Source organism: Desmodus rotundus, chromosome X, assembly GCF_022682495.2.
Source record: "Desmodus rotundus isolate HL8 chromosome X, HLdesRot8A.1, whole genome shotgun sequence".
Lineage (NCBI taxonomy): Eukaryota > Metazoa > Chordata > Mammalia > Chiroptera > Phyllostomidae > Desmodus > Desmodus rotundus.
The window spans coordinates 13439907-13453931 of NC_071400.1; the positions used below are offsets into that span (position 1 = coordinate 13439907).

The 14025-nt window shown below is 48.0% G+C and overlaps 1 protein-coding gene across 1 annotated transcript; it reads left to right on the forward strand.

Annotated features, from left to right (window-relative positions):
• The first annotated feature begins 6970 nt into the window (after positions 1-6970).
• On the forward strand, positions 6971-9678 carry LOC112300001 (melanoma-associated antigen 10-like). The gene is made up of 2 exons (XM_053917547.1): positions 6971-6979; positions 8315-9678. Exons 1-2 carry the CDS (start codon positions 6971-6973, stop codon positions 9086-9088), a joined length of 783 nt encoding a protein of 260 aa, XP_053773522.1. The 3' UTR covers positions 9089-9678.
• The last annotated feature ends 4347 nt before the right edge of the window (positions 9679-14025 follow it).

Consider the following 14025-nt stretch of genomic DNA (forward strand, 5'->3'; position numbering starts at 1 on the left):
TAAAGCTAAAAAAAGAAAATTATGCCAATGTACATAATAATAAAATTGCTTAAAACTACTGCCGAAGACAAATCATCAAAATAGCCAGAGTAGAGAAGGAAAACACTTTTTACCTACAGAGGAGCAAAGATAAACATGACAGTATTTTTTGTGTGAAAATAAAGAAAACCCAAACACAAAATATCAAATATTACATGATTTCATTCATATGAACTCTCCAGAATAAGAAAATCCATGGAAACAGCACATTAGTGGTTGCCATGAGCTGGGGAAAGTGAGTGACTGCCCACTGAGTACGAGGTTTTTGTTTGGGATCGTGAAGAAGTTGTCAAACTAGAGAGTGATGATGCTTTCACATGAAAAGACACTGCATTGTAAACTTTCAAATTGTTAAAATGATCAATTCTATGCTATGTGAATTTTATAAGAATAACAAAAAAAGAAAGCCAGAGAAAGTGGAACAATATCTTTAAAGTACTTAAGGAAAAAACTGTCTATTTAGATGTCTATACACCATCAAAATATATTTCAAAAACAAAGGTGAACTAAAGATATTTTTTGAATTAGAAAACCTGAAATCATTCATCACCAACACATAGGCACTATGACAAATGTTAAAGGAAGTCCTCCAAGCAGAAAAAGAGAACCCAGATAGAAATATGGATCTACACAAAGAGTGAAGGACATTACGTGAAAATTTCAGCTCCTTGATATAATATAATTGCAAGTGCCCAGGAAAATGTAAAACATGTTTTCCCTATTCCATAAATGTATTTCGCAGATAATTGAGAGTTTAAAGAAAAAGGCATAGCAATGTATGGAGTGGTCTATCACATAGGTAAAACTAAAATGGGTTAACAACTACAAGCTAATGGCTAAGAAGGGAGAAACAGATCTCAGAATAGTCGGACATTCAGAAACCAAAAGCATAAACTTCTGCTCCTGCTTCCTTGCAGCTATCTGAGGTTGCACCCTCAAACTACAGGTGCTACCAGCCCCGCAGTAACGTCAGGATAGTAGAAAAGATGAAGGTTATTGAGACAGCATGTGTTTCGTCTCCTGATAATCACCAGAACCACACAAGTTGGTAAGAACTAATTTGTAAAATAATATTACTTTAGCAGAACTGAAAAATAGACTGAAAATTGAACAGTAAGTATCACAATGAACCACCCATACTAAGTTAAGCAAGTCTTTCATTAAATAGATAACTAGATAGATAAATAATAGGCAAATATATGTTTATGTGCATATATACACACATTTTCCATACACACCTAGTAGAGATACACAATGGGCAAAGTATTTCTCACTATGAATGGGGCTTATAAAAAAGAAAGTCACTGAAGTGGACAATGCAATGTTAGGTAAGATCAAAAGAGGCAGGACTTCCCAAAATCAAGTTGTTTAGTCACTTCTGCAAAGAAAGTAATAATTTCTTTAACATTTTATTTATTTGTTTTTAGAGAGAGGGGAAGGGAGGGAGAAAGAGAGGGGGAGAAACATCAATGTGTGGTGGCCAATCACGTGGCCCCCACGGGAGACCTGGCCCACAACCCAGGCATGTGCCCTGACCAGGAATCAAACCGGTGACCCTTTGATTCGCAGCCCGTGCTCAATCCACTGAGCTACACCAGCCAGGGCTTAAAAACTAATTATTTTAAGAATGAAACATTTCAATTGCCTAAGTTAGGCTGAGGAAGAGACCCTATGCAAATTTGTGTTTCTTCTCTGTCATGAGTGCTAGGACGCCCCAACCAGGATCTAGTCTGGAACCCAAAACCATTCTCTGTAACAGTTACACATGAGCAAATGGTCAGAACTGGAAGAGAGGAATTAATTCCCACATAGGATTTAATTGAGAAACCAGGATACAAGATGAGGAGCCTCACAAGGAGAGGACTGAAGAGTGCAAACATAACAGAAGAGGGTACCCCACAGGATCCTGCCTCACTGTTGATGAGACCCTAGCAGACTCCAACAGGGGTCTCAGGCTGAAGAATTCCCTTCTTTCCAGCTTGAGCATTTCAGGAAGGTAGAGACTTCATCTTAGAATATCAGACATCACTTACCAGAGGGAGGACTCTACACAAAGCCATGGGAAAGATGAGGGCCTGAAGAGAATTTGAGAACGTGAAGAAATATGCCCCAGAACTGACCTTATCATATTCAGTCACATGCCCAACAACAGGGGTGTAGCATTTCAGCATACAAATATTGAGGTACATAATTCAGTCCAATACATGAAGAGAATTGGATTACATCAAAGGGTATAGGAGAAAAAGTAGAAACAAAGTCAATATAAATTCATGGGGAATCTTGTACCAAATGAGTAAGATTATAAGGATAATTCCATTCCCTACAATCTATAGCAAAGCAAAATTTCCATGAAAGTCAGGGGAAAGACATAGATATGTGCCATCACCTCTACTGTTCAAAACTACACTGGAACTCAAAGCCAGAGTTGCAGTGTCAAAAAGAAAAAGAACTATGAGTATTGAAAAGAAAGAAATATTAATTGGTGATAAGATGATCAACTATGTACAAAACACTAAGGAACAAGCACGTGGAATATTCAAATAAATAAGAAACCTAAAAGGATAGTACAAGTTCATTACAGCGCAAGCAACAAACAGCCTTGCCGCCAAAAAGCAATCACTAATTAGTGCCTGTATGAGAAGATGTCCCATTCACAGCAACAACAAATCCAAAAATCTCCCAAAAAGAATCACCAAACAAATGTATGACGACATCTTCATACAGGCGACTAGAAAATATACCGATAGATTCCGGTAAAATACGGCCCAAGTAAACAGGTCTCTCATATTCGTAGTTGGAAAACACATCACTATAAAGATGTGAATTCTCATTTACACTCTCAAGCGCCTTACCTGCAGCTGCCAAAATGCCAATTGAGCTGGGGCTGCTGTCATCTGCTCCCCAAACCAAGCCTGGGAAACCACAGAAGAAAGAATAAAACACAAACCACAATAAAAACCTAAACATGTGAGAAACCTCAGGGGGAGACTGAGGATTGTGTTGAACTGTTACTTCAGACTAGACTGAGGGAGTTCTGCGCCCAGGAGAAGTTGGGGAGAGTTTATAACTTGTCATAGAAGGCAGAGGGCGCGATAGGAAGAGGCAAGGGTTTGAAACTTCTGCTTCTGCTCCACTACAGAAATCCAAGGCAACACCCAAGACCACAAGTGCCAGTGGCCCTGGGTAGTGTCAGGAAAATGGGAAACATGGGAAACATGGGCGTGATGGAGGCAGTAAGACTCCCAGCTGCTAAAAATCACCTAAAACCACTCTAATTAGAAACAGCTGGTCTTCTTTAAAAATACATTATTATAGCAGAACTAAGGAATGAACGAAACATAGATTAGTATTCCCATGAGTCACACACATACACATTTTACATATACACTTGGCAGACACGCACAATGTACAGAATATATCTCAGTATGAACGACGGCCATACAAAAGAAAATCGCTGCCCTGGACAATGTACTGTTAGATAAGCTCAAAAGAGGCAGGAGATCCCAAAATCAACCCATGCAGCCTTTTTGACGTAGAAAATACATTTTTTAGGATAAAATGTATCCAGTAAAAAAATTCTTTCACCCTGGCTGATGTGGCTCAGTGGACTGAGAGCTGGCCTGCAAACAGAAAGGTCCTTGGATCCATTCCCAGTCAGGGCACATGCCTGTGTTGCAGGCCGGGTCCCCAGGGGGAGGCTCATGAGAGGCAACCACACATTGATGTTTCTCTCCCTCTCTTTCTCCTTCCCCTCCCCTCTGTCTAAAAGTAAATAAATAAAATCTTTAAAAACATACTTCCTTCCAAGACAGAGGGGGACCTACAGAAAGCCTCCCATGGTGGCAGCAGGAGCAGTCCCTGGCAGAACAGTCAGGCAGAAGCGGTTCCTCCCCTGTGTCCTCCTTCCAGAAGAGGAGTCTCAAGAGAACCAGGGCCTCGGACTGAGGCATGCACCATCAGGTCTGCCAAAGGGAGGACATGGCAGCCCTGTCAGGAGTAAATATAAATCCCTTGGACTGGTCTGGAAGCATGCCCACATTCTCAGATAGAGTGGGGTTTAAGGGGGCCAGGGCTGGAGTCCATTGACCTGCCCTGTGTCAAGCCTGGGTAGCCCTGGCGCAGAGTGGCACTCTGATGCTCAGTCACCACTTCCTCCACCTGACGTTGTCAGGGTGGGGAGCAGCTTGATCCAGGGCTCAGGAACACAGGTACAGAGAGGGAAGCTGCCCAGGCGATGACAGGAGTCAAGGTGAAGACTCTGAGCTAGGACTGAGTAGTTTTTCCGCGCAGACACAGTGGGGGTGATGGTCCCGCCATGACCCCGCAGTCATCCAAGAAGACCCCAGGCAGTATGCCTGTTGGTGGCATTCCGGAAGATTCCTCTCAGAAGACTGAGGGACCTAAGGTTTATCTCTGAGGGGTGCGGAGTGAGGATACAAGACAGAGAAGTCCTGGGCTCCGGCAGGCGCCAAGGTGAGGACCTGAGGAAGACAGGGGGACCTGCCACCACAGAGGGTGGGGGCCAACCTCTCCCTGCAGCCTCAGTCCCGGGAAAACCCACGCACAGGTGTTCGGACATGGCGTTTCTGCCTTAAGTTTTTGAGAGCCAGAGGGACAAGAGGCTTCTTCTGAAGGGGTACCACTCAGGTCAGCCCCTTAACGGAGGATCTCAAGGGAGGTGTAAGCGGGGCTCCCAAAGGTAGAGGAGTGTGGCGCCCTCCTCCTGCCCTTACCGTGAACCCTGATATAGCCAGGCAAGTTACCCGGATGTTCTGTTCCCAGAATTCCATCAGCGAGTCTGAGGGTGGCACTTTTGATGGGCAGATGGGTGGGTCCTAGTTCTGGCCAATCATGAAGGCGAGGATGCTGACGAAGGCATGGAGGCACCGCCCACTGCGCTTATAGGCGCTGCTGCAGCTGCACACCCCTGCAGTCGTCTCGGAGGTGCCCCGGGCCGGTGTCTGGAGTTCGGCGTACCTGCTCTTCCAGTCTCAGAAGACTGAGGGACGCGACGTTCTCTCTGGGGGCGCGGAGTGAGGAAACGAGAGAGAGAAGTCCTGCGATCTGGCAGAAGCCAAGGTGAGGACCTGAGGAAGACAGGGAGACCTGCCACCACAGAGGGTGGGGGCCAAGCTCTCCCTGCCGCCTCAGTCCCAGGAAAACCCACTCACAGGTGTTCCGATATGGCATTCCCTGGATTAGGCTTTTGAGAGCCAGAGGGACAAGAGGCTTTTTCTGAGGGATTCCGATTCATGACAGCACCTCAAGGAGGACCCCAAGGGAGGTGTGAGAGGCGCTGCCATAGAGGAGTCTCTCGCACTGCCCCTCCCCCGGCTGCCCTTACTGGGAACCCTGGGAAAGCAGACAGTGTCCCTGAATGTTCCTTTGCATAGTTTGAGGGTTGGTGCTTCAGATAGGCAGATGGCGGTGTTCCGGGCTTGGCCGATCATCCAGGCGACAGCCCTGAGGAAGGCATGCAGGCACCGCCCACTGCTCATACAGGAACTCCAGCTCCTCGCTGCCCCTGCGGTGCTTCCTGGGGCGCCCCCAACAGGGCTGAGGAGTTTGTGGAGTATCTGGCGCTCTGGCCCCGTAAGTCTGAGGGATCTGAGGTTTTCTTTGAGATGTGCAGACTTAGGGCAAAAGAGGGAGAAATTAGTTCTAGGCTCTGCCTGGCGTGAGGGTGAGGACCCTGAGGAAGAAGAGGGAGCCCTCCGAAGGCAGAGGATGGGGGGGCCAAGCTCCGTCCTGCCAGGGCCCTCAGTCCAGGGCAGCTTCAAGCCTAGGTGGTCAGATGTGCTGGTTCGGTTCTGTTGTCTCGTGACTCTGAGGGGGATGAGGTTTCACCTGCCTGCCCGGTGTTGGGTCCGCAGTGGGAGGAGTCCCAGGCTTTGCCTAGTACCGCCTGATGGAGGAAACCCTTCCACTCCGAGTCCGGGGCCGTGGGGTGGGGCAGAAAGCCCTGAGGTGCACTTGCTATTGCTTCTGAGAGACCACAGGCAGGGTTCCTCACTATGGTGGGTCCCATCCCTCCTTCCATGTTGGGAATGTCAGGGACCTGCAACTGTGTCAGTCGAAGGATTTGCATCAGAAGACAGGGTGGCCCTGCCTCTGCTAGTTCCCTCTGTGAAAGTCCTGCCAGGAGAAAGCAGCGCAGACAGAGTGCCCCAACCTCTGCCTTCCCGGCACCCTCACCCCCTGCCACTGCCCTCCCTTTGTTGGCAGCTCTGGTAGCCAAACACTTACAATTTTGGAGTCTGGGGGAACATGAGGCTTTCTCTGAGGGGGGCTGTCTCAGGTCACTAGAGGGAGGAGGCTTAGGCCCCAACAGGCTGGAAGGTAATAACCTTGAGAGAGGAATGTGAGGACCTCCCAATCCAGCTGGCTGCGGCCCCACAGAAGATTGCACCTCCCATCGGCACTGAAAAGACCCGGAAGGAATGGGGAGGAAAGAATTGATCCAACACTGATTTACATTTTTGGCATCTCAGAGAAATGGAGGCCCTGAGTCAAGGGGATGAAGTCCTTCAGGAAAGTGGGGTCTTGGTTGGAGGGGGAGCTTTGGGTCAATGGAGGGTAGGACAGACCTTGCCAGGAATAGGGATGAGGAAATATTTCGGGGGTGGACAGAGTATATCCCCCATGCCAGAACAGACGCCAGGGAGTGGTGTCTGCATTTGTTGTTGTTTTGCTTTGTTTGGAGTGTCCCAGGAAGGGGAAGGCCTTGGTCTGAGTTGGTGACATCAGCGGAGGGAAGAGTCCCAGGATCTGTGAGGAGTCCAGGTAAGGTAAGGCCCTTGAAGGAGAACTAAGGGTGCCTGGCCCCCAACTCAGACAGAAGGGGCCTCAGAGAATCCCACCCTGTCCCCAGTGTGCACCCTGGGAGGATCTGGGTAGGAGTGCAGAGATGGGGTGCGCCCTCACTTTCTGCATGGCGTGGGTGGACGTGTTTCTGGGAGGTGAAGACTTAGTCTGGGAGGCTGATTTCAAGTCACCAGAGGAGAGAGTCCCAGGCCCTGCCAAGAGTGAAGAGGAAATAGCTTGAGGGATGAAAGAGGGAACCCCCATCCCAGCACAGGTGGGGTTCAGCCCCTGCTGTCAGCCCCGGGAGCCCACGGGCAGCTGGATGTGATGTGTCTTTTCTTTTGTCTTCACAGTTTCAGGGAGGAGAGGGCCTTTGTCTGAGTACAAAGGCAGGTCAGCTGCGGAGCCACATCAGGTCTGGAGAGGCAGAGTCACACTTGTGGCACGAGTCCAGGACAGTACCCTTGGTGAGGAACAAAGGTACTTCCCACCCAAGAAAGAAGAAACCGTGCAGAGCCCGGCTATTCTCTGTTCTCAGCTCTGGGAAGACCTAGGCAGGGGTGTCAATGTATGGTGCCTTGTCACTTTTGCCCTGGGTTCTCAGGGAGGTAAGGGCTTGTCCTGAAGTTGGCCAGAATCAGTAGAGGAGTGAGGGGCCCCAGGCCCCAACAGGCATCTGAAGTAAGAGACCAGGCAAACCCTCAGAGTGGAGAAAGGGGTCCAGGCACCATGAGGAGAGGGCCTTGGTGTGAGGCACTTGTGCCCAGGTCAGCAGAGCAGAGGCGCAGGCAGAGCTAGGAGTCAATGCAAGGTACATGGCCTGAGTGTCTACCAAGGACCCCACCCACAGTCCCAGACCCTACCTGTTCACAGACAGCCCCAGAAGCCTTGGGCCACGCTGGCTGCCTGTACCTTCAGGAGCTTTCTGGTTTCATCCTACAGGATCCTAGGAGACAAACCATCCAGGAAGACAGGAGCTCTCTGAGGCCTTAGAGCACCCCCTAAGGAGGAGACCTGTAAGTGAACCTTCCTCAGAGCTGCCAAGGGCATGCTTCTCTGCCAAGGCCGCTGACCCTCTCCCTCTCTCCCCCAGGCTCCTGGGATCTCATCTCCATTGCATTGCTCACACTTCTGCCTGCTACTCCCAAGAAGACTCAACATGCCTCGCCCTTCAAAGTATCCACGCCTCTCATTTGAAGCCAGCTCTCAGGCCCAAAGGGAGACGGGGATTCCAGTACCTGAGGAGGATGACGACGAGAATTCCTCTTGCTCTTTCAGCCTCTCCTACCTCTCCAACTCCTCCTCCTCTCCTTCTCCTGTGATACCAGATACCCCAGAGGAGGAGGAGGAAAAGGAGGCAGAGAAAGAGAGGGAGTGGGAGGAGGGTGAGGGGGAGGAGGAAGAGAAGCAGGAACAGCCTGCTGCTGAGACTCCAGGTCCTTCCCAGAGTCCTGAGAGTTACGCGGCACAGAGCACATCAGCTGGAGTTTCTGGTGGCCAAGAGAGCAAGGAAACGAGCTCTGTGCAGGCCTCTGCAGACCCCGAATCTTTGCACAGAGATCCGCTAGATGAGAAGGTGGCCAATTTGGTGCATTTCATGGTCCTCAAGTATCGATTGAGGAAGCCTATTACAAGGGCAGAAATGCTCAAAGTTGTTGACCAAAGGGATAGGAGTGAATTCCCTGAGATCTTCAAGAAAGCTTGTAAGTGCTTGGAGGTGATCTCTGGCATTGACGTGAAGGAAGTGGTCCCTACCACCCAGTCCTATGTCCTTGTCAACTCACTGGATCTCACCTATGATGAGATGCTTAGTGACCTCCAGAGCATACCTAAAAACGGCCTCCTGATAATCATCTTGGGTCTGATCTTCTTAGAGGACAACTGCGCCCCTGAGAAAAACGTCTGGGATTTCCTGAATATGCTGGGAGTGTATGCTGGGAGGGAGCACTTCATTTATGGAGAGCCTAGGAAGCTCATCACCGAAACTTGGGTGCAGGAAAATTACCTGCAGTACGAGCAGGTGCCTAATAGTGATCCTCCACGCTACACGTTCATGTGGGGTCCCAGGGCCCATGCTGAAACCAGCAAGTTGCAAGTTCTAGAATTTTTGGCAAAGATTAAAGGGACTGACCCCACTTCCTTTGCCTGCTGGTATGAGGAGGCTTTAAGAGATGACAGAGAGAAAGCCCAGGCCAGAGTTGCCGCCGTGGGTCGTGCTGCTGCCCTTGCCATGGCACAGCAGTAGCCTGCAGCCGCTCCTTCCACCGCTGAAGAATGAGCCCGAAATCTCACTGTGTGTCTGCAAAGGGCGCTCCCAGTTCCAAGGAGAGGAGGGCCAGAGTCAGGCGCAGGCTGGGGAGCACACAGTGCACAAGGGCTCCGTCTTCCTGTTCTGTACAGGTGACCTGCAGGCTTCCCTTGTTTTTCCCTCCTTTTGGTATGTTTCAAATGCTGTTCCTTTTAGTGGAGAGTTTATGAGCTTTGGAATCTAAGTGGATGAAACAAATTCGTGTCACACGCAGTCCTCTCTAGCAGGTGGAAGAATGAGTTTTGATGTCTTGAGATACCAAAATATTTGGGGGACCTTCCATCTTATTTTGTGACCTGGAAGAAAATAACGTGACACTGGTAAGGGAATTTCCTTGGAAATGTGAAAGACCCCTGGAGAACATTGAGAAAGATGTGTAACGGTGTTGAAGTTTTGTATTTCTTAACCACTTTAGTTTATTCTGTGAAATTAGAAGAGATGTACCTGGATTTGCTTGGCTTATTCGAGGAAGTAGGACTAACCTTAGGAAATGTTAATAAATAAATTTTATAAATGCTCACTGACTCATTTATTTGCCGAACAGTAACGCTATGCCTTCTCTTTGGAGAGCACTGTGTTGACAGCGAAGGTACTGGGACAGGCGGGACACACCGCCGCCCAAAGAATGGTAGGTAGAGCCTAGGAGCAGCGCTCGCATCAGGAAGAGGGTGAGGTGTCCTCTGATACCTAAGGAAGCAGGGGAAACGGGGAGTGAGGAGGTGAGACTCCCCATGCCAGCAGCCAAGTGAAAAGGCACTGAGCCAAGGCAGGCTGGGGCTTTGGGAAAGTGCAGTTCCTCCCGCGGGAGTTAATCACAAGTGACGCTGTGGGTGGTGGCAGGGGCCTGGCTCTCAGAGGGTGTGTTTTCCAAGTAACAGAAAAGCCTGGAAGAGAAAACTGCTTAGTAGTTACTTCTGGATCGTGGATAAGCCAGACAGAAATTGCCACCTGGCGTGGGTATGGAGGGGCTCCTGGCTTCTTGTCCCAGTGCAGCTAACACAGCGCATCAACCAGGTGTTCCCTTCACATCAACTGCAATGACTTCTTGAGGATAGTGTGATAGACCCCTGAGGTGGTCCCCAGAAGCCACTACTAGGCCGGCATTCTTCCCTGGCCTGGGAGAGCCAGAAGTCGCTGCATTAAAGTGACAGTAGAGGTAGGTTATCTTGACTGTCACTAGGCCAACAACTCAGACAGTAAAGCCATGTCTGATTTCGGTGGCGGTGAACTGAATGAAAATAGCATTTTGCATGGATGAGTAGCTGGGAGGAAAGGAAGGAGCCAGCCTGGGACTTAAATACTGGGAACTCTGAGTGATATCAGCTGGGGAAGACTAACCCATACGCAAATTAATATATCCTCTAAGAGGAGAAAAATAGCAAGTTTTATTTGCGAAGCCACATCTTTGCCTGATTTGACATTCTGCCTCCCGTGGAGCTGCATGTTATCTGAGAATGTCCTGTCTGAAAACAAAGTCCCACAGGAGAGGGTAGTAGGGTCTGGGGACAAAGTAATATTAGAAATGCCTGCCCTTCATTGAAGATTCAATCAACGTCAGGTGCTGTGCCAGGTGCTTTCCTCACTTCACCTGCATTCCAGCAGTCCTTCCTGCGAGACAGGGCCTATCCAACCCGTTCAACAGGTGATGAATCTAAGGCTCACAGCGCCCAGTAATTTCCCCACGATTTTACTGCTAATGACAGCGCTGAGACAGGAACCCTGGTCTGAATTCACCTAGGGCCTGCATTGTTCCCATTCCTAGCCTGAGGCAGGTTTTCTGTCTCTTACTCCTTAACTCTTCTCAGTACTGCAGAAAGTCTCTCAGGGGAGAAATAGAAGGACCTCGTGGCAAGGTTCCAGAGGCAGACCTAAAGGAGGAAGGGGAAATGGGAGTAAAACATAATTTGGGAATTGTCTGAGCTGTAGTGTGGCTCCACCCACTCTGAGCCCTGGGGCAGCTGACTCTGCCCAGGTTCCAGCGTTTGCCTGCAGTGCTGGCAGTTGCAGGAGTTGCAGCACCCTGTCCCTGACCTTGCCCAGCCTGGCCTTGTTTTGTACTGACCTCAGCCTACCAATAGCCAGTGTTGTGGCTGGCCCAGCCCTTGTGGTGGTTATGACTGCAAGACATCCTTCAGCAATAATCATCAGGAGACTTGGAGAAGACACAAGTTTATTCCTTACAAGACCTGGACATTACATGGCCCAACTGGGGAGATGCAGAGAGGTAGGGTGGGGGTGAACGGGAACAGAAGGGAGAGGGCAGGGCAGTGAGAATACCTGGGGTTCTGCTTTTGTTGGGGTTGAGTGTGGGTTCCTAGGGTTTCATGGATTCACTCTTTATCATAGCAGGGATCTAAAGCGTAGGAATGAGAGGGGAACAAACCAAGTACCCGAAATGGTCAGTTACTGAAATCAACCAAGATTTCTAAGACAAAGAAGCCTCAGTTGGCGGGAGGGGCTGGGCGGCCTGGCTCTTTGTCTAGTTTAGGGCCTTTCAGTGTGTGATAATATCTGGTGTAATATAAGCTAGCATTCATAGCCACAGGACAGCTGTTTGTTTGTTTTTTTTTAATGTGATTACCTCAGAAATCATGGGAGGCTGCCTGAATGATGGACACACTCTGGATCTCCCTGAAGGCACGTGAACACCCAGACCTGCATCTGCAGAGTTACTATGGTGATTAGTGCCAGATAGCTTCCATCCCTGGGACATTGGCAAGGGTGTCCTGGACCTTAACTTACTCAAGAGTATTGCTCAACGAAATGATGCAAGAGAGCTGCTATGTGCTTCCTGACATGATATATTGGTGGCTCTAAGGCAGGGAGTGTTTTCTGGCTTGCTGCTGCTCCACATGTCCCAATGACCTATTTATTCAGACTATACTATGATATCCAGCTGCTAATGAGGATTTCAATATTTCACAAGCCTATTTATATAATTTGTCCAGTACCACCCATATATACTCTCCCCCATCTCTCTTTCTGGACCCTTGTCCCCCAGGCTGAACTCTCTACTCATAGCACTGACTGCTAGCTTGCCTCGGGCTCTGGAGTTGCCTTTGCCCATGGTCTTTCTCATGGGCTCTGGAAATTGCTCTCCCCACGTGGCCCTCTGTGCCCCTCACAGACTTAGGGTGTCCTACCTGGTCATATTCCCTGGCTCCTAGTTATTCTGACAGAATCCTTGCATCTCAAAGTAAAGGGGCAATTCCCTGCTGAAATTTCAGAATTTTAAATCATGCCCAGAGGAATCCTTTTACTTAGGACATCACTGAATAAATCCAGCTTAATATGGGTGAAGGATTAAGTTAATTTTCTGTTTAACCTACTGAGAAAATAGGAGACATAAAATAGCTTTGATGTAACGTTTTTACACTCAAAATTTTACCAAAATTTAAAATATTGGTAAAATAATGTTTGTGGAAGTGTAGGATATTTATATTACATTAATTTGTAAGGAAATATATTGGAATAAAAATGCAGCAATATTTATAAAAGTTTAAATATTCATATCCTTTGCACATTAACCCAACTCCTATTTTATGTCTTTATTAGAAGACATACATTTCCCTAAGAATTCATGTTCAAAGATGTTGATTTCAGTTCTATTAATCATAGCAGCCAATCGGAAACAACTTATGTGTCCACCAGCAGGAGAAATGTCTGATTCATTATGGCACATATGTACTTTATTTTTTTTAAGGTTTTATTTATTTTTAGACAGGGGAAGGGAAGGAGAAAGAGAGGGAGAGAAACATCAATGTGTGGTTGCATTCATGTGCCCCCTACTGGGGACCTGGCCTGCAACCCAGGCATGTGCCCTGACCCGGGAATCGAACTGGTGACCCCTTGGTTTGCAGGCTGGCACTCAATCCACTAAGCCACACCAGCCAGGGCACATACGTACTTTAGAATTCTAGGGAGTAAGTACTGTCATGGAAAGATCTTACTTTCACTTTTTAAGTGACAAGGTTAATGAAAATTTAATATATACATCATTACCTGTTACTGTAGGTAGCAGCTAGAAATGAGTGGCCACGGGGAAAATAAAGCAGAGCCCCTGCCATTACATTCTAACAAAGAAAACATAAGGCTGAAAACAAAAGTAAGTCATGTGTCACCAATTACAGTAACTCAGCCATCCTCAGCCTGGTCTGATAAGATTGCCTGGTGTTCCGAACATCACAAGCAGGGATAGTACAGGGGGAGGGGAGTCCTTGAGACTCTGTGCTGGGAAAGGGAGCCTCAGTAGCAATTTCACCAAGAAAGAAAGTCTTTGTAGCTGTACGTTATTCCCAAGGTTTGGAAGTGGGAAGAAAGAGGGGGAACCTAAAAGCCGGCTAAGGCATATAGCACCTGAACCCCAATAGTCGGCACGCTCAGGTTAGCTGAGTGCCCACTTGTACCCTTCACTCAAGTGTATCACATAAACTTACAACTTTATTTCCTCTTTATGTGGGGCATTTAGACTAGCTGGGTGCCTGCTTGCAGCTTTGTGGCCGTGTGTGTTTCATAAATAAACTTGCTATTTCATTTCCACCATACATGTTGCCTGTCATTTGAATCCTTCCTTCTCTTGCAAGCGAGACAAGAACTGAGAAACAAGCTCAGGGGAGAGGGGCCTCCTGACTCGGGTCTCTCCCCAGTGAAAAGTTAACATATACATCATTACCAAGTATGTTACAATAAAAACAGCATATATTTTAATACACATACCTCTGAAAAGTCCCAGAATAAATTTAAAATAATACAGACCAGATTGTTCATTGTAATTACCTCTGAGATGGAGATTACATTTTGGAGGAACTTGATAAAGGAGAGCATTGAGATTGATTTGCACTTTTAGAATTTTTAACAAGAATATATACCTTTGT